Source organism: Chiroxiphia lanceolata, unplaced genomic scaffold (genome assembly GCF_009829145.1).
Source record: "Chiroxiphia lanceolata isolate bChiLan1 unplaced genomic scaffold, bChiLan1.pri scaffold_89_arrow_ctg1, whole genome shotgun sequence".
NCBI lineage: Eukaryota > Metazoa > Chordata > Aves > Passeriformes > Pipridae > Chiroxiphia > Chiroxiphia lanceolata.
Window position 1 is genome coordinate 13558 of NW_022476544.1, and position 21753 is coordinate 35310.

At 68.7% G+C, this 21753-nt stretch overlaps 2 protein-coding genes across 2 annotated transcripts; one reads left to right on the forward strand and one right to left on the reverse strand.

Moving 5' to 3' along the window:
* Positions 1-511: 511 nt before the first annotated feature.
* On the reverse strand, positions 512-11968 carry PIP4K2C (phosphatidylinositol-5-phosphate 4-kinase type 2 gamma). Its single transcript, XM_032677710.1, has 10 exons — positions 11774-11968; positions 10286-10383; positions 10118-10214; positions 8350-8490; positions 6757-6903; positions 5266-5304; positions 3915-4028; positions 2644-2890; positions 1785-1888; positions 512-1246 (listed from the first exon to the last, which is right to left on the reverse strand). Exons 1-10 carry the CDS (start codon positions 11951-11953, stop codon positions 1166-1168), a joined length of 1248 nt encoding a protein of 415 aa, XP_032533601.1. The 5' UTR covers positions 11954-11968; the 3' UTR covers positions 512-1165.
* A 3961-nt stretch (positions 11969-15929) lies between these two features.
* Positions 15930-21429, forward strand: LOC116781907 (poly(U)-specific endoribonuclease-C-like). The gene is made up of 6 exons (XM_032677709.1): positions 15930-16336; positions 16970-17169; positions 18165-18281; positions 19168-19274; positions 21047-21189; positions 21317-21429. The coding sequence occupies exons 1-6, from the start codon at positions 15930-15932 to the stop codon at positions 21411-21413; spliced, it is 1071 nt and encodes a 356-aa protein (XP_032533600.1). The 3' UTR covers positions 21414-21429.
* Positions 21430-21753: the final 324 nt, after the last annotated feature.

Here is a 21753-nt window from a genome sequence, read left to right on the forward strand (position 1 = left end):
AGGGCGTGGCCAAACTGTGGAGGCGTGGTCAGAGAGTGGGGCGTGGCCAAAAGTGTGAGGGCGGGGCCAGGAGAGCCCGGGGCGGAGCATTTTGGGGGGGAGGGGCTCGGAATCAAGGGGGGTGGAACGGGGGGAGGGGGCGAGGGTTCTGGAATAAAGGGGGTGGGGGTGTTTTTGGGGGGGGCGGGGGGTGTTTGGAGGGTGCGAGGGGGCCCAGAATGAGGGGAGGTTGGGGGACATGGGGAGTCTGGGGAGTCCGGGGGGGTCCGAGAATGAAGGAGGTTTGGGGGTGAGCAGGGGGCGCTCGGGGGGTTTTGGGGGGGCCGGGGGTGTTTGAGGGGTGCGGGGGGGTCCGGGAATGAAGGGGGTTGGGGGGTGAGCAGGGGACGCTCGGGGGGATTTGGGGGGGTCCGGGAATGAAGGGGGTCGGGGGATGAGCAGGGGGGGCCCGGGGGGATTTGGGGGGGGGCCGGGGGGGTTTGAGGGGTCCCGGAATGGGGTCGGAGCCGCATTGGGTTCAATAATTTATTTCTCGGGGTAGGTGGGGGGGGGGGGAAGGGAGCCCCTCCCCGTTCAGGGGGTCCCACTGGTAATGGGGGAGGGGCGGGGGGGGTCACACCAGGTCAGGGTCCCCCCCCCTCACCCCGGGGGCTGCAGGAAAACGGGGGGGGGCTCAGGTGCCCCCCCAGGTCCACGTGGAGGGGGTGCAAGGAGAGACCCCCCCAGACTGGTTCAGAAGAGGGAGGGGGCTGTGCCCCCCCCCCCCCATAAAACGGGGGGGCTGCACCCCCAGAGGGTCAGGAAGGGGGACCCCCCACCCCCCTCACCCTGGAGCAAGTAGTGTTTGACCCCCCCAGCACTGTGGGGGGGGAAGGGTCCCAGACCCCCCCGAGGATGGGGGGACACCCCAGAGTCCTCTGAGGATGGGGGGGGCACCCCTGAGGATGGGGGGGCACCCCAGACCCCCCAGTGCCGGGGGGGGCACCCCAGACCCCCCCAGTGCCGGGGGCTGGGCCGGAGCCCCCCCGACCCCCCCCATATAAATTTAAGGCACTTGAGTGGCAAAGCCCCCGTTTTGGGGGGGAGGGGCTGCCGGGGGGGGTGGGCTCGGCCGGGGGGGGTTGTTGGTCCGGGGGGTTCCCGGGGGGGGGTCCAGGGCCCCCCCTCAGGCGAAGATGTTGGTGATGAAGTCGAGGAAGCGCTTGGCGTACTGCTCGGGGTGCACCGTGGAGATCTCGGCCCCTGCCTGGGGGGCACCGGCTCAGACCCCTCCAGAGACACCCCCTAACTGACCCTTCCCCCCAGAGACCCCCCCAAACTGACCCTTCCCCCCTGGGACCCCCCCAAACTGACCCTTCCCCCCTGGGATCCCCAGAGACCCCCCCCAAACTGACCCTTCCCCCCAGAGACCCCCAGAACTGACCCTTCCCCCCTAAGACCCCCCCGGACTGACAGATCCACCTGAGACCCCCAAAGACCCCCCCAGACCCCAAAATACCCCCTCAGCCCCCAGAGTGCCCCTCCAGACCCCAAAGTGCCCCCTCAGCCCCAAAGTGCCCCCCCAGCCCCTAGAGTGCACTCCCAGCCCCCAAACTGCCCCCCCAGCCCTCAAACTGCCCCCCCAGCCCCCAGAGTGCACCCCCAGCCCCCAAACTGCCCCCCCAGCCCCCAAAGTGCCCCCCAGCCCCCAGAGTGCTCCCTCTGCCCCCCAAGTGCCCCCCCAGCTTCCAGAGTGAACCCCCAGCCCCAAAGTGCCCCCCAAGTGCCCCCCCAGCCCCCCCTACCCCGTGTTTGACGGTCTTGGCCGCGTGAGCCGCCTTCCTGCGCGCGTCGTACTGAGTGAGCACATCGATGAGCCCCATGAAGTACAGCTCCCTGCGGGGGGCTCCTGGGGGCACAGGGACCCCTGAGACCCCAAACATCCCCCCTGCACCCCAAACATCCCCCCATGAAGAACAGCTCCCTGTGGGGGGCTCCTGGGGGCACAGGGACCCCTGAGACCCCCCCTGAATCCCAAACATCCCCCCTGCACCCCAAACATCCCCCCATGAAGTACAGCTCCCTGCGGGGGGCTCCTGGGGGCACAGGGACCCCTGAGACCCCCCCTGAGACCCCAAACATCCCCCCTGTACCCCAAACATCCCCCCATGAAGTACAGCTCCCTGCAGGGGGCTCCTGGGGGCACAGGGACCCCTGAGACCCCCCCTCACCCCAAACATCCCCCCATGAAGTACAGCTCCCTGCGGGGAGCTCCTGGGGGCACAAGGGGGTCAGGGACCCCAAACAACCCCCCATGAACCCCAAACTACCCCCCCTGAACCCCAAACATCCCCCCCATGAAGTACAGCTCCCTGCAGGGGGCTCCTGGGGGGCACGGGGACCCCTGAGACCCCAAACACCACCCCCCCTGCAACCCCAACAACCCCCGATGAGGACAGGGGTGTGACCCCCCCAACTGTGCCCCCCCAGCCCCAGTCGTGCCCCCAGCCCCAACTGTGCCCCCCAACCATGGCCCCCCAGCCCCAGTTGTGCCCCCGCAGCCCCAGTTTTGCCCCCCCAGCCCCAGTTGTGCCCCCCAGCCCCAGTTTTGCCCCCCAGCCCCAGTTTTGTCCCCCCAGCCCCCCCCGTGCCCCCCTCACTGACCGTCGGCCCCCCTGACCCCGTACACGTCCACGCTGGGGTCGAGTTCTCCGGGCCCGGGGGGTCTGTAGGAGTTGAGGAGCCCCCCCAGCCCCTCGGGGGAGGTGCCGTAGGGCCCCCACCCCCCCTCGTCGCCCCCCCCGGGGGGCTCCTCCTCCTCCAGCTCCTCCTCCTCCTCCTGCTCGCCCCGCTCCAGGTCGTGGATGCCCAGCAGGAGACTGTACCCCATCAGCTTCTGCTGCACCAGGAACTGCGGGCACCGAGCGCTGGGGGCACCCCGGGCATGGGTGGGGACCCCCGGACCCCAAGCCCCCCCCCCGGGCATGGGTGGAGACCCCCGGACACCAAAAATCCCTCCAGGGCAGGGGAAGGGACCCCCGGACCCCAAAAATCCTCACAGGGCAGGGGAAGGGACCCCCGGACCCCAAAAATCCTCACAGGGCAGGGGAAGGGACCCCCGGACCCCAAACTCCCCGCCCGGCATGGGCAGGGACCCCTGGACCCCAAAAATGCTCCCAGGGCATGGGCAGAGGCCCCCAGACCCCCAAAATCCCTCCAGGACATGGGCAGGGACCCCCGGACCCCAAAAATCCCCCCAGGGCATGGGCACAGCCCCCCAGGGCATGGATGGGGCCCCCCAGACCCCCAGGGCATGGGCAGGGCCCCAAAAATCCCCCAGGGCATGGGCAGGGACCCCCAGACCCCAAAAACCCTCCCAGGGGGTGCAGCCCCCCCCAATGTCCCCCCATGTTGTGCAGCCCCCTCATATCCCCCCCCAAGGGGTGCAGACCCCCCAGTGTCTCCCCTGGGGTCTGTAGCCCCCCCCATGTCCCCACCATGTTGTGCAGCCCCCCCATGTCCCCCTGGGGGTGCAGCCCCCCCAATGTCCCCCCACGTCCCCCCATGTCGTGCAGCCCCCCCATGTCCCCCCCAATGTCCCCCCATATCCTCCCCATTTTTGCAGCCCCCCCATGGACCCCATCTCCCCCCATGTTGTGCAGTTCCCCCATGTCCCCCCATGTCCCCCCCATTTTTGCAGCCCCTCCATGTCCCCCCACGCCCCCCCATGTCGTGCAGCCCCCCCCATGTCCCCCCCATGTCCCCCCATGTCGTGCAGCCCCCCCAATGTCCCCCCAATGTCCCCCCATATCCTCCCCATTTTTGCAGCCCCCCCATGTCCCCCCCATGTCCCCCCCATGGACCCCCTGTCCCCCCATGTTGTGCAGCCCCCCCAATGTCCCCCCCATGTCCCCCCGTGCCCCCCCCGTGCCCACCTCCACGTCCCTGCGCAGTTTGTCCATGAAGAGCCGCTGCTGCTCCTCCCCCACGAAAACCTTCTCGTTGTTGTTGAGGAAATCCACGTCCTTCAGGGTGGGCAGCTCCTTACCCTGGGGGGGCACGGACCCCTCAGGACCCCCCCGGGACACCCCCAGGGCTGGGGGAGCCCCTGAGCCCCCCCGGGACACCTCTGGACCTGGGGGAGCCCCTGAGCCCCCCTGGGGCCTCCTGGGGCTGGGGGACACCCTGAGCCCCCCCCGGGACCCCTCTGGAGCTGGGAGAGCCCCCTGAGCCCCCCCAGGACCCCTCTGGGGCTGGGGGACACCCTGAGTCCCCCCCAGGACCCCTCTGGAGCTGGGAGAGCCCCCTGAGCCCCCCCAGGGACCCCTCTGGGGCTGGGGGAGCCCCTGAGCCCCCCCGGGACACCTCTGGGCTGAGGGACCCCCTGAGTCCCCCCTCGGGACCTCCCGGGAGCCCCCCAGGGCTGAGGGACCCCCTGAGTCCCCCCTCGGGACCCCTCCAGGGCTGGGGGAGCCCCCAGACAGGGGCTGGGACAGGGACAGGGGACCCTCGCTGGTTATGGGGGAGGGGGGAGTCAGGGAGACCCCTCCCCCACATATTTGAGGGGAGTAAAGAGGCCTGGAGACCCCCCCTAAAAGTGACAAGGGTTGGAAACCACCCCCCAAATTTGAGGGGAATAACAAGGCCTGGAGACCCCCCTAGACCCAAATTTTTGGGGGAGTAATGAGGCCTGGGGACCCCCCCCCAAAGTGACAAGGGTTGGAAAACCCATCCCCCAAATTTAGGAGGGGACCAAAGAGGCATTTTGAGGGGAATAACAAGTCCCAGAGACCCCCCCAGACCCAAATTTTGAGGGGAATAACAAGGTCTGGAGACACCCCAGACCCAAGTTTGGGGGGAGTAACGAGGCCTGGAGACCCCCCCCAAAAGTGACAAGAGCTGGAAACCCTCCCCCCCAAATCTGAGGGGAGTAACAAGTCCCAGAGACCCCCCCAGACCCAAATTTTGGGGGGAATAACAAGTCCTGGAGACCCTCCCCCATATCTGGGGGGAGTAACGAGGCCTGGAGACCCCCCCCAAAAGTAACAAGGCCTGGAGACCCCCCCCCAAAGTGACAAGGCCCAGAACCCCCCCCCCCAAATTTGGGAGGGGACCAAAAAGGCATTTTGAGGGGAAATAACAAGTCCTGGAGACCCCCCCAGACCCAAATTTTGGGGGGAATAAGAGGCCTGGAGACCCCCCCAGACCCAAATTTTGGGGGGAATAAGAGGCCTGGAGACACCCTCCCCCCCAAATGTGGGGGTCCCAGCCCGGCCCCCCCGGTACCTTCTCCTTGTCACTGGCCTCTCTGTCCACGAGGGAGCCCTGGGGAGAGGGACGGGGGTCACGGGGGGCTTGGGGGGGCATGGGGGGGTTTGGGGGGTCATTGGGAGGTTTTGTGGGGTCATGGGTGGGTTTTGGGGAGTCATGGGGGCATTGCGGGGGGTCCCGGGGGGGCTTGGGGGGGTAATGGGGGGTTTTGAGGGGGTGATGGGGGGCATTTTGAGGGGTCAAGGGGGGGGTTAGGGGGGTCATGGGGGGTGTTTGGGGGTCACAGGGGGGTTTTGGGGGGTCAAGGGGGGGGTTAGGGGGGTCATGGGGGGGTTTTGGGGGATGATGGGGGTGTTTTGGGGGGTCACAGGGGTGTTTTAGGGGGTCATGGGCCGGTTTTGGGGGGGGTCCTGTCTCCCCAGGGGGGGATGGGGGGGTTTTGGGGGGTCACAGGGGGTTTTAGGGAGTCATGGGAAGGTTTTAGGGGGGTCATGGGGGGGTTTTGGGGGGTGATGGGGGGGGTTGGGTGGTCATGGGAAGGTTTTAGGGGGGTCATGGGGGTTTTGGGGGGTCCTGCCTCCCCAGGGAGTGATGGGGGGTGGTTGGGGGGTCATGGGGGGGTTGGGGATGATGGGGGGTTTTGGGGGATCATGGGGGAGGTTTTGGGGGGTGATGAGGAGGTTTGGGGGATCACAGGGAAGTTTTGGGGGGTCACAGGGGTGTTTTGGGGCACCACAGGGAGATTTTGGGGGGTCATGGGGGGGTTTTGGGGGGTGATGGGGGGGTTGGGGGGTCATGGGAGGAGTTTCGGGGGGGTCACAGGGGGTTTTGGGGGGATCATGGGGGGGGTTGGGGAGGTCAAGGGGTGGTTTTGGGGGGTCATGGGGGCATTTTGGGGGGTCACGGGGGGGGTTGGGGGGTGATGGGGGGTTTTGGGGAGTCATGGGGTGTTTTGGGGGGTGATGGGGGGGTTTGGGGAGTCATGGGAAGGTTTTAGGGGGTCACAGGGGGGGTTTTGGGGATCCTGCCTCCACGGGGGATGCTGGGGGGGGGGGTTGTGGGGTGATGGAAGAGGTTTGGGGGGTCATGGGGGGTTTGGGGGTCATGGGAAGGTTTTAGGGGGTCACAGGGGGGTTTTGGGGGGTGCTGCCCCCTCGGGGGTTGCTGGGGGGGCTTTTTGGGGGTGCTGCCCCCCCGGAGGGGTAATGGGGGGGTTTTTGGGGGTGCTGCCCCCCTGGAAGGGTGCAGGGGGGGTTTTTTGGGGGTGCTGCCCCCCCGGGGGGGTAATGGGGTGATTTTTGGGGGTGCTGCCCCCCCGGGAGGGTAATGGGGGGGGTTTTGGGGGTGCTGCCCCCCCGGAGGGGTAATGGGGGGATTTTTGGGGGTGCTGCCCCCCTGGGGGGGTAATGGGGGGGTTTTTGGGGGTGCTGCCCCCCCGGAGGGGTGCAGGGGGGGTTTTTGGGTGGTGCTGCCCCCCCCCGGGGGGGTTTTGGGGCCGCCCCTCACCTTGAGGTCGTACTTCCTGTGCAGGGCCAGGCGGTGGCTGAAGAGGTTCCTCATGACCAGCAGGTACCGGTCCTCGCTCTCCACACTCACCCGGTACATGCCCAGGAACTGCGGCAGCAGCGTCTGCCCGTGGCACTGCACCACGTGCTGGGGGCACGGGGGGCACAGGGGGGCTTAGGGACCCCCCCAGACCCCATCCCCATCCCCAGCGTGTGCCCGTGGCACTGCACCACGTGCTGGGGGCACGGGAGAGTTCAGGGACCCCCCTGTGCCCCACAAAACCCCCTCAGACCCCTCCCCATCCCCAGTGTGTGCCCGTGGCACTGCACCACGTGCTGGGGGGGCACAGGGGGGCTTAGATCTGTACCCCCCATCAGCAGTGTCTGCCTGTGGCACTGCACCATGTGCTGGGGGGCACAGGGGGGCTTAGAGACCCTCCCTGTGCCCCCCCCAAAACCCTCTGTGCCCCCCCATCAGCAGCATCTGCCCGTGGCACTGCACCATGTTCTGGGGGCACGGGGGGGCTCAGAGACCCCCCCAAAACTCCCTCAGATCCCCCCATCACCAGCACGTGCCCGTGGCACTGCACCATGTACTGGGGGGCACAGGGGGCACACCTGAGATCAGGGATCCCCCTCTGTGCCCCCCCAAAACCCCCTGTGCCCCCCCATCAGCAGCGTGTGCCCCTGGCACTGCCCCATGTGCTGGGGGGCACAGGGGGGGCACAGGGGGGGCACAGGGACACGGCTGGGCTGGGGGGGGGCATGGTGACACCCCTGAGCTCTGGGATCACCCTGTGCCCCCCCTGTACCTGTTGGCAGTGGGACAGCAGTGTGTGCCCACACGGGGGGCACAGTGACACCCCTGAGCTCAGGGAGTCCCCAGACACCCCCTGTGCCCCCCTCACCTAGTGATGATGTGCCAGCCCCCCGTGCCCCCCATTCCCCCCATACCTGGTAACAGTGTGCCCCCCATACCTGCTGATAATGTGCCAGCAGTGCCCCTGTACCCCCCTCACCTGGTGGTACTGTGCCAACAGTGCCCCCTGTGCCCCTCACCTGGTGGTACTGTGCCAGCAGTGCCCCCCATGCCCCCTGTGCCCCTCACCTGGTGGTACTGTGCCAGCAGTGCCCCCCATGCCCCCTCTGCCCCCTCACCTGGTGGTACTGTGCCAGCAGTGCCCCCTGTGCCCCTCACCTGGTGGTACTGTGCCAGCAGTGCCCCCTCACCTGGTGGTACTGTGCCAGCAGTGCCCCCCATGCCCCCCATACCCCCCTCACCTGGTGGTACTGTGCCAGCAGTGCCCCCCATACCCCCCTCACCTGGTGGTACTGTGCCAGCAGTGCCCCCCATGCCCCCTGTGCCCCCTCACCTGGTGGTACTGTGCCAGCAGTGCCCCTGTGCCCCCTCACCTGGTGGCACTGTGCCAGCAGCGCCCCCCATGCCCCCTGTACCCCCTCACCTGGTGGTACTGTGCCAGCAGTGCCCCCCATGCCCCCTGTGCCCCTCACCTGGTGGTACTGTGCCAGCAGTGCCCCCCATGCCCCCTCACCTGGTGGTACTGTGCCAGCAGTGCCCCCCATGCCCCCTCACCTGGTGGTACTGTGCCAGCAGCCCGTGCACATCAGCCACGCCCTCACTGCTGAGCTCCTTCAGCACCAACGTCCCATCGGCCGAGAGCAGCAACCGGGGGGAGGTGTGGGACCAACGGGGGGGGGTGCGGGCCAGGGACACCTGGGGGGGGGAGAGACCCTATAGAGACCCTACAGTGATCCTATAGAGACCCTATAGACACCCTATAATGGGCCAGGGACACCTGGGGGGGACACAGGCCCTATAGAGACCCTATAGAGACCCTATAGAGACCCTATAGAGACCCTATAGACAACCTATAATGGGCCAGGGACACCTGGGGGGGGACACAAACCCTATAGAGACCCTACAGAGACCCTATAGACACCCTATAGACACCCTATAGAGACCCTACAGTGGGACCAACGGGGGGTGCGGGCCAGGGACACCTGGGGGGGACACAGACCCTATAGAGACCCTATAGAGATCCTATAGAGACCCTATAATGGGCCAGGGACACCTGGGGCAACAGAGAAATCCTACAGTGATCCTATAGAAATCCTGTAACGGCTCAGGGACACCTGGGGAAGAAAGGGGATCCTACAGAGATCCTACAGACACCCAACACAGGGGGGACCGGGCCAGGGACACCTGGGGGACAGGGCTGACCCTACAGAGATCCTACAGTGATCCTATGGCAAGCCAGGGACACCTGGGGGACGGGGGTGACCCCCCAGGGCTCTGGGTGATCCCAAGGGGACAGGGGGTGACCCCACAGGGGTCTGGGTGATCCCAAGGGGACAGGGGGTGACCCCACAGGGCTCTGGGTGATCCCAAGGGGACAGGGGGTGACCCCACAGGGGTCTGGGTGATCCCAAGGGGACAGGGGGTGACCCCAAGGGGACAGGGGTGACCTCAAAGAGCTCTGGGTGACCCCCCAGGGGTCTGGGTGACCCCAAGGGGACAGGGGTGACCCCAAGGGGACAGGGGTGATCCCAAGGGGACAGGAGGTGATCCCAAAGGGACAGGAGGTGATCCCAAAGGGACAGGGGTGATCCCCCAGGGCTCTGGGTGATCCCAAAGGAACAGGGGTGACCCCACAGGGCTCTGGGTGATCCCAAAGGAACAGGGGTGATCCCAAGGGGACAGGGGTGACCCCAAGGGGACAGGGGTGACCCCACAGGGTTCTGGGTGACCCCACAGGAACAGGGGTGATGCCAAAGGAATAGAGGTGACCCCAAGGGGACAGGGGTGATCCCAAAGGAACAGGGGTGACCCCCCAGGGCTCTGGGTGATCCCAAAGAGACGAGGTGACCCCAAGGGGACAGGGGTGACCCCACAGGGGTCTGGGTGACCCCCCAGGAGACAGGGTTGACCCCAAAGGGACAGGGGTGATCCCACAGAGATCTGGGTGACCCCAAAGGGACAGGGGTGACCCCCCAGGGGTCTGGGTGACCCAAAGGGGACAGGGGTGACCCCACAGAGCTCTGGGTGACCCCACAGGGGTCTGAGTGATCCCAAGGGAACAGGGGTGACCCCCCAGGGCTCTGGGTGACCCCAAGGGGACAGGGGTGATCCCCCAAGGGTCTGGGTGACCCCAAAGGAACAGGGGTGACCCCAAGGGGACAGGGGTGATCCCCCAGGGCTCTGGGTGATCCCAAAGGGACAGGGGTCCCCCAAAAGGTCTGGGTGCCCCCCCAGGGGTGTGGGTGATCCCAAAGGGACAGGGGTGCCCCCCAGGGGTGTGGGTGCCCCCCCAGGGGTGTGGGTGCCCCCCAGGCCCCCCCACCTGATAGTCCTGGTCGTCGATGCCGAACCTCTCACGCAGGTTGCGGAACACCTGGGGACAGTACTCCTTGAACTTGAAGTGGCCGGGCAGGTTCTCCCTGGGGGGGCAGCAGGTCAGGTTTTGGGGTGCCCCCCCCCCCCGGCAGGACCCCCCGCCCGCCCCACTCACCTGTTGAACAGGTGGTTGTTGACCTTGATTTTGGAACTGGCCTTGAAGTCGTCGGGGAGGAGCATCACGGGCAGGGGCACCTGGGCCAGCTCGTTGATCTGGGGGGGGCACAGGGGGTGGTGGGACCCCCCCGGGACCACCCCCACACCCTGGGACTGCCCCATATCCCCCGGGACCACCCCCACACCCTGGGACCGCCCCATATCCCCCGGGACTGGGAACATCCCCCCCAGACCACCCCAACCCCCCCCCGAGACCTGCCCCACACTCTGGGACTGCCCCAACCCCCCCCGGGGCTGGGAACATCCCCTCGGACCGCCCCAAATCCCCCCGGGGCTGGGAACACCCCCCAACCCCCTCCGGGACCAACCCCCCAAGGGCTGGGAACATCCCCCCCCCCCCGGGACCACCCTTCAACCCCCCGGGGCCGGGAACAACCCCCGGCCCCACTCAACTCCCCCCAGGGCTGGTAACACCCCCCAACCCCCCAGGGACCACCCCAAGCCCGTCCGGGACCACCCCCCATCCCCCGGGACCGGGAACAGCCCCCGGGACCACCCCAAGCCCGCCAGGGACCACCCCCTATCCCCTGGGACCACCCCCATCCGCCCCGGACCACCCCCCGTCCCCTGGGACCGGGAACACCTCCCCGGGACCGCCCCAAACCCGCCGGGACCACCCCCCAACTCGCCAGATCCACCCCAACCCCCCGGGGTGGTGACACCCCCCCCAGTCCCCCGGAGGGGTCCCCAAATGCGGGGGGGGGGGGGTGGGGAATGGGGGTCCCGGCGGATGGAGCTCGAGGGAGGGGGGGCCTGGGGGGGACACACGGGAGGGGGCTCTGGGGGGCACACGGGACAATCCGGGGGGAGGGGGTCTCGGGCACACAAAGGGGGTCCTGGGGACACAGGGGGAGGGGTCCTGCGGGGCACAAATGGGGAGTCCTGGGGAGGGGGTCTCGGGCACACAAAGGGGGTCCTGGGGACACAGGGGGGGGGGTCCTGCGGGGCACAAATGGGGAGTCCTGGGGAGGGGGTCTCGGGCACACAAAGGGGGGGGTCCTGGGGACACATGGGGGGCCCTGGGGGGGACACACGGGAGGGGGGCTCTGGGGGGCACAGGGGGGACCTGGGGGGCACACGGGACAATCCGGGGAGAGGGGATCTCGGGCACACAAAAGGGGGTCCTGGGGGGCACACGGGGGTCCTGGGGACACAGAGGGGGGTCTGGGGACACAGAAAGTCTTGGGCGGCACCCGAGGGTCCCTGTGGGGATCCGGAGTGACCCCCTGGGGGTCCCTGGGGGGGGGGGGGGGTTAGGGGGGTCCCAAGGGTTCCTGTGGAGGTCCCTGGGGGGGTCCCTGTGGGTGTCCCGGGGGTCCCCGGGGGGGGTCCCGAGCCCACCGCGGTGCCGGTGTTAGGGGTGTCCCAGGGCTCTCTGGAGGGGTCCCTGTTGCGGTCCCGGCCCCCCCGCGGTGCCGGTGCCCACCTGGTGGGTGACGCCCCAGGCCAGCACCGCCAGCAGCGGGTCGGCGGCGCGCGGCAGCTTCACCCGCTGGGGCACGAACCGCTTCTGCTTCTTCTTCGTGCGGGCGGCGCCGGGAACCGGAGCGGCACCGGCGGCACCTGCGGGGCCTCCCGGGCCGGGGCCCGCCGCCGCCGCCGCCATGGCACCGCTACCGCCAACGCTTCCGCTTCCGCCCGGAACACGCCGCACTTCCGCCCGGAACTACCGCACTTCCGCCCGCAACTTACGGCGCTTCCGCCCGGAACTCACAGCATTTCCGCCCGCACCCGGAACAGCGACGGAGAGCGAAAGCTGTTCCCTGTTCCCTGTCCCTCTCCCTGTTCCCTGTCCCCTGTCCCTGTTCCCTCTCCCTGTTCCCTGTCCCTGTTCCCTCTCCCTGTCCCCTGTCCCTGTTCCCTGTCCCCTGTTCCAGTCCCCTGTCCCTTGTCCCTTGTCCCCTGTCCTTGTCCCCTGTCCCTGTCCCCTGTCCCCTGTCCCTGTCCCCTGTCCCTGTCCCCTGTTCCCTGTCCCTGTTCCCTCTCCCTGTCCCCTGTCCCTGTCCCCTGTCCCCTCTCCCTGTCCCTGTCCCTTGTCCCTTGTCCCCTGTCCTTGTCCCCTGTCCCTGTTCCCTGTCCCCTGTCCCTGTCCCCTGTCCCTGTCCCCTGTCCCTGTCCCCTGTTCCCTGTCCCTGTTCCCTCTCCCTGTCCCCTGTCCCTGTTCCCTGTCCCCTGTTCCAGTCCCCTGTCCCTGTCCCTGTCCCTCCCCCAAAAACACCCCCTGAACCCCCCCGGGGCACTGCAGGGGGGTGAGGGGTGACCCCCCCACACCCAAACCCACCTCCTGACCCACCCCCCCTCGAGCACCAGGACCTGCGGGAGGGGGGGGCCAAGAAGTGACCCCCCCAAAAACACCCCCCGAAGCCCCCCCAAAGTCCCCTGAACCGCCGGGGGGGAAGGAGGATACCCCCCTTATGGGGGGGTGGGGTGTCTGGTTTTGGGCCCCCCCGTTTCCCTCCCAATAAGGGGGGTGGGCAGTGCCCCCCCCCGGGGGTCACTGGGGGGGCAGGGGGGGTGTCAGAGCCCCACGGGGGGGGCACAGGGGTGGGGGCCCCCAAAATGAGCCGAAGACACAGTTGGTGTCACGTGTCTATTTTGGGGGAGGGCACAGGGACCCCCTGCAGTGGCGGGGGGGGGGGGGGGGGGAGGTGGGGGAGGTGCCTCCCTGCCCCCTCCTCAGGGGAAAAATATGGGGGGGGTGTCCCAGTCCCAGTATAAATAACCAGTAAGAACCAGTTTGGACTGGGATGGGATGGGGGGGTTGGATTTGGGGGGTCCAGGAGCCCCCCCAGCCCCCAAAGCCTCACGATGGGGGGGGAGGGGTCAGACGATCACACTGGGATGGGGGGGGGAGGCAGATTTGGGGGGTCCCTGCCCCCAATGTGGGGGTGACCGGGACCCCTCGGGGGGGGGGGACACACAACTGGGGGGTTGGATTGGGGGATCCAGGAGCCCCCCCAGCCCCCGAAGCCCCCCGATGGGGATGGGGAGGGGTCAGACGGTCCCACTGGAATGGGGGGCAGGGCAGATTTGGGGGGTCCCACCCCCAATGTGGGGGTTCCCGGGACCCCTCGAGGGGGGAGGACACACACCTGGGAGTGTGTCATTCAGCCGCGGGGGGGGGGGCGGCCGTCGGCGTTCTGGGGGTGCCCAGGGGTCTGTGCCCCCCCCAGGCTCTGTGCCACCCCCAGGCTCTGTGCCACCCCCAGGTTCTGTGCCCCTCCCGAGCCCTGTGCCCCCCCCAGCTCTGTGCCCCCCCCCAGACCTCTGTGTCCCCCCCCCGAGCCCTGTGCCCCCCTCACATCTCTGTGCCCCCCTCACATCTCTGTGCCCCCCTCACAGCTCTGTGCCCCCCCCTCACATCTCTGTGCCCCCCCCGAGCCCTGTGCCCCCCACAGAGCTCTGTGCCCCCCCTTCAGAGCTCTGTGCCCCCCCTCACAGCTCTGTGCCCCCCCCGAGCCCTGTGCCCCCCTCACATCTCTGTGCCCCCCCCAGAGCTCTGTGCCCCCGTCACATCTCTGTGCCCCCCTCACATCTCTGTGCCCCCCCTCACATCTCTGTGCCCCCCTCACATCTGTGCCCCCCCCCAGCCCCCTGTGCCCCCCTCACAGCTCTGTGCCCCCTTCCGAGCCCTGTGCCCCCCTCACATCTCTGTGCCCCCCCCTCACATCTCTGTGCCCCTCCCTCACATCTCTGTGCCCCCCCTCACAGCTCTGTGCCCCCCCCGAGCCCTGTGCCCCCCCCTCACATCTCTGTGCCCCCCTCACATCTCTGTGCCCCTCCCTCACATCTCTGTGCCCCCCCAGCCCCCTGTGCCCCCCCCGGGGGTCCCCCCCCTCCAGGAAGGCTCCGGGCTCGGCTCGGGGGTCCCGCTGGTTCCGGAAGCGCAGGGCGAGCCAGACCCCCAAAACCTGCAAGAGACGGGGGGCTCCCGGGGGGGGGCTCGGGGGCTCCAGGGGGGGTTTCGGGGGGTCTCGGGGGGGTTTCGGGGGGTCACGGGGGGGGTCTTGGGGGGTGTCCCGGGCTCCCTTGAACGCGCGGCCCCTTCAAACCGCGGCCCCGCGCCCGCCCGCACTGCGCGTGCGCGGGGGGCAGAGCCCCGCCCACCGGGCCGGGTGTGGATCATGGCCCCGCCCATTGCTCCCGTGTATTGGCAGAGGCCCCGCCCACCGGGCCGGGGATGGGCATGGCCCCGCCCATTGCTCGTTTAATGAGCATAGCCCCGCCCACATTCTCGTGTATGGGCATAGCCCCACCCACCTGATCGTGTTGGGCTTAGCCCCGCCCACATCCCCGTGTATGGGCATGACCCCGCCCACATCCTCGTGTACTGACATGGCCCCGCCCACATTCTCGTATATAGGCATTGCCCCGCCCATCTTGCCGTGTATGGACATAGCCCCGCCCACATCCCCGTTACGGACATGGCCCCGCCCAACCTTCAGTGTACGACGTGGCCCCGCCCACCTGACCGTGTATGGATAGAGCCACGCCCACCACAGCCGTGCCGAGGCGCATGCGCATAGCGCCCCTTGAGGTCCTTGAAGGCGGGGCCTGCCCGGATTAGGGCGGGGCCTCCCGAGACCTAAAGCCCCGCCCCCCCGCGTCCCTAGAGCCCCTCCCAGGTCCCTACAGCCCCCCTCGGGTCCCTCCAACCCCCCAGGGTCCTAGAGCCCCCCCGTGTCCCTACAGCCCCCCCAGGGTCCTACAGCCCCCCCCGTGTCCCTACAGCCCCACAGAGTCCTACAGCCCCCCTCGCGACCCTACCCCCCCCCCCCCCCCCCGCGTCCCCACAGCCCTCCGGCTCCCCCTTGGCCCCCCCGTGTCCCCCACAGCCCCCCCGTGTCCCCCACAGCCCCCCCGGGTCTCCACAGCCCCCCCGTGTCCCCCACAGCCCCCCCGGGTCCCCCACAGCCCCCCCGGGTCCCCGCAGCCCCCCCGGGTCCCCCTTTGCCGCCCGGGTCCCCCTTTGCCCCCCGGGTCCCCACAGCCCCCCCGGGTCCCCACAGCTCCCCCATGTCCCTCACAGCCCCCCGGGTCCCCACAGCCTCCCCGGGTCCCCCTTTGCCCCCCGGGTCCCCACAGCCCCCCCGGGTCCCCCACAGCCCCCCAGGTTCCATAGAGCCCCCCCAAGTCTCCTACAGCCCCCCCTGGTCCCCCACAGCCCCCCAAGCGCCCCCGGGTCCCCCCCATACCCCCCCGCACCCCACAACCCCCCGTCCTCCCCCGCGGTGGGTGCGGGGCGGTTTGGGGGGGCCCTGCCCCTCCCCGTCCCTGGGAAGTCCTTGAGGGGTCACATTTGGTCCCGTAACCATTAACCAGCCCCGGGGGGGGCGGGGGGGGGCTGATTTGGGGATCTCAACACCCGAGGAGGGTCAAATTCGGCGGGAGGGGGGCAGCCCCCAAATCACCCCTCGGGGGCGGAGCAGGGGGTTATTGAGGGGTTGGGGGGGGAGGAGCCGCCCCCAAACCAGCCCGGGGGGTGTCCCCCCCCCCCCTCGAGGCCACATCGCGACCTCGGGGCGTTATCGCGGCGATAGCGGCGACTTTATAAGTGGGGGTCGGGCCGGGAGGGGCCCCAAATGGCGACGTGGCTGCTCCTGGTGCTGCTCGTGACCCCCGGGGGGGTCCTCCCTGCCCCGAGGGGGGGGCCCGAACCACGGGGGGGTCCCGACCCCCTCTCGGCCGTGTCGGACCCGGAACCCCTTGAGGGTCCCGAGCCCCGAGGGGATCCGGAGCCCCGGGGGGGTCCCGAGCCCCGGGGGGGTCCCGAGCCCCGCTTGACCGTGTCGGACCCGGAGCCCCGGGAAGATCCGGAGCCCCGGGGGGGTCCCGAGCCCCGGGAGGGTCCCGAACCCCGCTTGGCCGTGTCGGACCAGGAGCTCCGGGATCTCTCCGAGCGGCTCCTCGCGGCCGATTCGAACCGGGCGGGGCCGGGGCAGCTCGAGCTGAACCTGCAGAGCCCCGAGGGCGACTCCGGGAGCCAGAGGTGAGGGGGGAACGGGGGGGGCTTCCTGCGTCTGCCGTGTGTGACCCCCATCCCTCCAGCCCGACCCGGCTGCCTGTCCTGCTCTGCAGCTCATCCCACATCCCCACCCCGCTCCATCCCATCCCTCCATCCCAAACCCTCCTGTCTCCATCCCAAACCCTCCTGTCTCCATCCCATCCCTCCATCCCAACCCTGCTGTCTCCACCCCTCCATCCCAAACCCTTCCGTCTCCATCCCATCCCTTGATCCCACCTGTTTCCATCCCTGTCCCTCCATCCTGTCCCAATCCCACGTGTTTCCATCCCACACATCTCCATCCTCATTCCTCCACCCTGACCCCACATCCCTTTACCCCAAATCTCCATCCCACCCCACACCTCCATCCCCTCTGTCTCCATCCCATCCCCGCATCCCTGGTCCTGTGTGTCTCCATCCCACATTCCCACCCCATCCCGTGGTTCTCCAGCCTCATCCCTCCTTCCCAAATCCTTGTCCCTTCACCCCATAACTCTCCATCCACCCTCATCCCAACCCCACACCCCAAATCCGTGTCCCTCCACCCCAAACCCGTGTCCCTCCCCCCCATCCCCGCGGGTTTCCACGCCGCATTCCCAGCCCGCTCCCCCGTTCCAGGCTCTTTTCCTACGTGGCCCCGGCGCTGCTCTCCCGCCCCACGTTTTCCCGGCTCCTGGCGCTCCTGGACAATTACGAGCCGCAGACGGGGCTGGCGGAGGCGGTGACGGACGAGGAGCGGCGGGAGGAGCGGGAATTCCTGGAGGCTGCGCTGGACACGCCGGTCCTGGCGCTGCTGGAGAACTTCGTGCTCAGCAAGGGTGGGGCCCAGGGGACCCCCGGCCCCGGAATGTCCCAAATGTGTCCCCGGAATGTGCCCCCTGTGTCCCCATAACGTCCCCACAGTGTCCCCGGAATGTCCCCAGAATGTCCCCACTGTGTCCTCACGGTGTCCCCCCCATCCCTGCAGTGTGTCCCCCATCCCCCAGTGTCTCCACAGTGTCCCCATGGTGTCCCTCCTGTCCCCATAATGTCCCCACAGTGCCCCCATAATGTCCCCTCTGTGTCCTCACGGTGTCCCCCCATCCCTGTAGTGTGTCCTCCACCCCCCAGTGTCCCCACGGGGTCACCACAGTGTCCCCACAGGCTCCCCATAATGTCCCCACAGTGTCCCCATGGTGTCCCTCCTGTCCCCATAAAGTCCCCACAAAGTCCCAGTGTCCCCGGAATGTCCCCAGAATGTCCCCACTGTGTCCTCATGGTGTCCCCCCATCCCTGCAGTGTGTCCCCCATCCCCCAGTGTCCCCACGGTGTCCCCACAGTGTCCCCACAGTGTCCCCACAGTGTCCTCACAGTGTCCCCACAGTGTCCCCACAGGCTCCCCATGGTGTCCCTCCTGTTCCCATAATGTCCCCACAGTGTCCCCCCCGTCCCCCTGCACTGTCCCCAGGGCTAAACCTCCTGCCCCCGTGTCCCACCCCCTTCCCACGACTGTCCCCATGATGTCCCCTCTCTGTCCCCAGGACTGTGTCCCCTGTCCCTGTGATGTCCCCTGTCCCTGTGATGTCCCCACGCTGTCCCCAGGGCTGTGTCCCCTGCGATGTCCAGGCACTGTCCCCAGGGCTGTGTCCTCTGTCCCCACACTGTCCCCGGGGCTGTGTCTCCTGTCCTGTGATGTCCTCTGTCCCTGGGATGTCCCCACACTGTCCCCTCACTGTCCCTGTTATGTCCCCTGTCCCCTCACTGTCCCTGTGATGTCCCCCCCTGTCCCCTCACTGTCCCTGTGATGTCCCCCCCGTCCCCTGGCTGTCCCCAGGTCTGTACCCCTCAGCCGAGTCCTTCCGGACCGACCTTCACTCCATGTGGTTCGGGCTCTACTCGCGCTCAGGGGGGAAAGTTCTGGATTCCTCCGGCTTCGAGCACGTGTTCCATGGTGAGGGGACACGGGTGGAAATGGGGGGACAAGGGGGACAAGGGGGACAAGGGGGACGGGGGGGGGGGAAATGGGGGGACAAGGGGGACAGGGGGGGAAATGGGGGGACAAGGGGGGCGGGGGGGACAGGGGGGACAGAGGGGACGGGGGGGGACAGGGGGGACAGGGGGGAAAGGGGGGACGGGGGGGGAAATGGGGGGACAAGGGGGACAAGGGGGACACAGGGGACAGCAGGGTGGGGAGGGATGGGGCTGGAATCGGGGGGGACATGGAGGGACAGGGGTGAGGGGGGGACAGGGGGACACTGAAGATGGGGGGGTCATTTTGAGGCTGGGGGGACATGGCGAGAATGGGGACATTGGAACAGTGACCGAGTGGACAGGGGGACACTGTGGGGACAGAGGGACACTGTGGGGATGGGGGGACACTGTGGGGACAGAGGGGGTACACTGTGGGGATGGGGGGACACTGTGGGGATGGGGGGACACTATGGGGACAGAGGGGACACTGTGGGGACAGAGGGGGTACACTGTGGGGATGGGGGGGACACTGTGGGGATGGGGGGACACTATGGGGACAGAGGGGACACTGTGGGGACAGGGGGGTCACTGTGGGGACAGGGGGACACTGTGGGGATGGGGGACACTGTGGGGACAGGGGGGTCACTGTGGGGACAGGGGGACACTGTGGGGACAGGGGGGTCACTGTGGGGACAGGGGGGACACTGTGGGACAGGGGACACTGTGGGGACAAGGGGGTCACTGTGGGGATGGGGGACACTGTGGGGGATGCAGGAGGGGGTGGCTGGGGACCAAACCTCGGGCTGGGACGTCGTGTTCGTGTCCACGGTGGGGGCCCCGCGGTGACCCCCCCTCTGTGTTCCCAGGGGAGGTGAAGAAGGGGTCGGTGTCTGGGTGTCACAACTGGGTGCAACTGCAGGCGCTGGAGAGGGCGGGGAGGATGGAATACCTGGGATACACCTGGGACGGACCCGTGAGTGGGGATGGGGGGACATGGGGGGGGACAGGGAGGATGGAATACCTGGGATACACCTGGGACGGACCCGTGAGTGGGGACGGGGGGACACGGGGGGGGACAGGGAGGATGGAATACCTGGGATACACCTGGGACGGACCCGTGAGTGGGGATGGGGGGACACGGGGGACACAGGGGGACACGGGGGGACATGGGAGGACACAGGGACACAGAGGGACACAGGGGGACATGGGGGACATGGGGACACAGGGGGACATGGGAGGACACCGGGACACAATGGGGGATGGGGAGGATGGAATACCTGGGATACACCTGGGATGGCCGCGTGAGTGGGGGTGGGGGGACACGGGGGGACACGGGGGGACATGGGGGGACACGGGGACACAAGGGGGACACAGGGGGACATGGGGGACATGGGGACACGGGGTGGGCAGGGAGGGTGGAATACTTGAGATACACCTGGGATGGACCCGTGAGTGGACACAGGAGGACGTGGGAGGACGTGGGGACACAGGGGGACATGGGAGGACACGGAGGACGTGGGGACACGAGGGGGCGATGGGAGTACCTGGGCTGCTCTTGGGATGGGTCCATGAACAGGGGGGGACACGGGGACACACAGGGACACACGGGGGGGACACAGAGACACTGGGGGGGACACAGGGACACATGGGGGGACACAGAGACACTGGGGGGGACACAGAGACACATGGGGGGGACACAGAGACACTGGGGGGGACACAGAGACACTGGGGGGGACACAGGGACACGTGGGGGGGACACAGAGACACTGGGGGGACACAGAGACACTGGGGGGGACACAGGGACACGTGGGGGGGACACAGAGACACTGGGGGGGACACAGGGGCGTGGAGATGATGGGACATGGTTGGGATGGGGACACGGGGGGACCCTCCGAGTGGGGGATGGGGACACACGCAGGGGACCCTCTGCAGTAGCTCCCGGGGTCCCTCTCCCCTCCAGTGTCCCCTGGGGTCACTCTCAGGGTCCCTGTCATTGTGCCCACCCCCCAGTGTCCCTGGGAATGAACCCCCTCGTGTCACCCTCACCCCTCCTGCCACCCCCCTGCCCCAGGGCCCCTGTGACCCCCCCCCGGGTCACCCTCACCCCCCAGTGTCACCCTCACCCCTCCTTCCACCCCCGGTCCCAGGGCCCCCGTGTCCCCGCCGTGTCCCCCCTGTGTCCCCCCCGTGTCCCCCCGTGTCCCCCCCGTGTCTCCCTCGGGTCCCCCCCGTGTCCCTGTGTCCCCCCCGTGTCCCCCCCCTGTCCCCCCCGTGTCCCCCCGGTGTCCCCCCCGTGTCTCCCTCGGGTCCCCCCCGTGTCCCTGTGTCCCCCCCGTGTCCCCCCCGTGTCCCCCCCGTGTCCCCCCGGTGTCCCCCCCGTGTCTCCCTCGGGTCCCCCCCGTGTCCCTGTGTCCCCCCCCGTGTCCCCCCCCCGTGTCCCCGTGTCCCCGCCGTATCCCTGTGTCCCCAGCGTGTCCCCGCCGTGTCCCCCCCGTGTCCCTCCGGCCACCCCACCTTCCCCTTCTCCGTGTCCTGTCCCCGCTGTCCCCCCGGGGTGTCCCCGCTGTCCCCCCGTGGCTGTCCCAGGGCCCCCCCCGGCCATAAATGTGGTCCCTCCACGGCCACACCCGGGACCGCTGTCACCACACCGGGGGTCTTCCGTGTCCCTGCCCCCCCCCGACCGCACCCCTCGGTGCCCCCCCGCGTCCCCCGTGTCTGTGACCCCCCCTTTGCCCCCCCGTTTAGTGGACGGGGTTCCCGGACGTGCTGTCGCTGCGGTTCCGCTGGGACGGGTACCCCAAACCTCGGGGGTCGCTCCTGGTGGGCTCCAGCCCCGAGTTCGACCTGGCGCTGTTCACCCTCTGCTTCCTGGCACGGCCCGACCGGCAGTGAGTGGGGGGGCACCGGGGGGAGGGGGGGTTGTGCCCACCCGGGGGACACCCCTGGCACCCCCCCGGGGGTCCCAGAGCCCCCCCGGGGGTGGCAGAGCCGGGGTGACCCTCGCCGTGCCCGCAGGTGCCACGTCAGCCTGGGGGGCGAAGCGGCCACCATCCAGACCTACTCGTGGGACCAGCAGCCACTCGTGGCCTCTGCGTATCCCCTGACCCCCTGAGCCCCCCAAAACAGCCCCCCGAGCCCCCCGAAGCACCCCCAGATCCCCCCGAAGCACTCCCAGATCCCCCCGAAATACCCCCTGACCCTCCCAAAACGCTCCCTGACTCCCCGAGCCCCCCAAACGTCCCCTCTGACTCCCCCCAAACACCTCCCCACGCCCCCCAAAATATCCCCTCAGCCCCCGACCCCTCAGAACACCTCCCGACCCCCCCCAAACACCCCCGTGAGTCCCCATCACCTCCCAAAGCCCCCTTGACCCCCCAAAAACACCCCCACCCCCCCATGAACCCCCATCACCCCCCCAAAACACCCCCTCACCCCCTGACCCCCCAAAAACA

Bases quoted from the DNA above. Each gene is read 5' to 3' on its own strand.
- PIP4K2C (XM_032677710.1), bottom strand. From the start codon at position 11,953: ATGGCGGCGGCGGCGGCGGGCCCCGGCCCGGGAGGCCCCGCAGGTGCC. The intron at 6,904-8,349 runs GTGAGGGGGCAT...CCGTGCCCCCAG, and splicing joins TGCTGGCACAGTACCACCAG to CACGTGGTGCAGTGCCACGG. The intron at 1,889-2,643 runs GTCAGTGAGGGG...CTGTGCCCCCAG, and splicing joins CGGGGTCAGGGGGGCCGACG to GAGCCCCCCGCAGGGAGCTG.
- LOC116781907 (XM_032677709.1), top strand. From the start codon at position 15,930: ATGGCGACGTGGCTGCTCCTGGTGCTGCTCGTGACCCCCGGGGGGGTC. The intron at 17,170-18,164 runs GTGGGGCCCAGG...GGCTGTCCCCAG, and splicing joins GAACTTCGTGCTCAGCAAGG to GTCTGTACCCCTCAGCCGAG. The intron at 21,190-21,316 runs GTGAGTGGGGGG...CCGTGCCCGCAG, and splicing joins CTGGCACGGCCCGACCGGCA to GTGCCACGTCAGCCTGGGGG.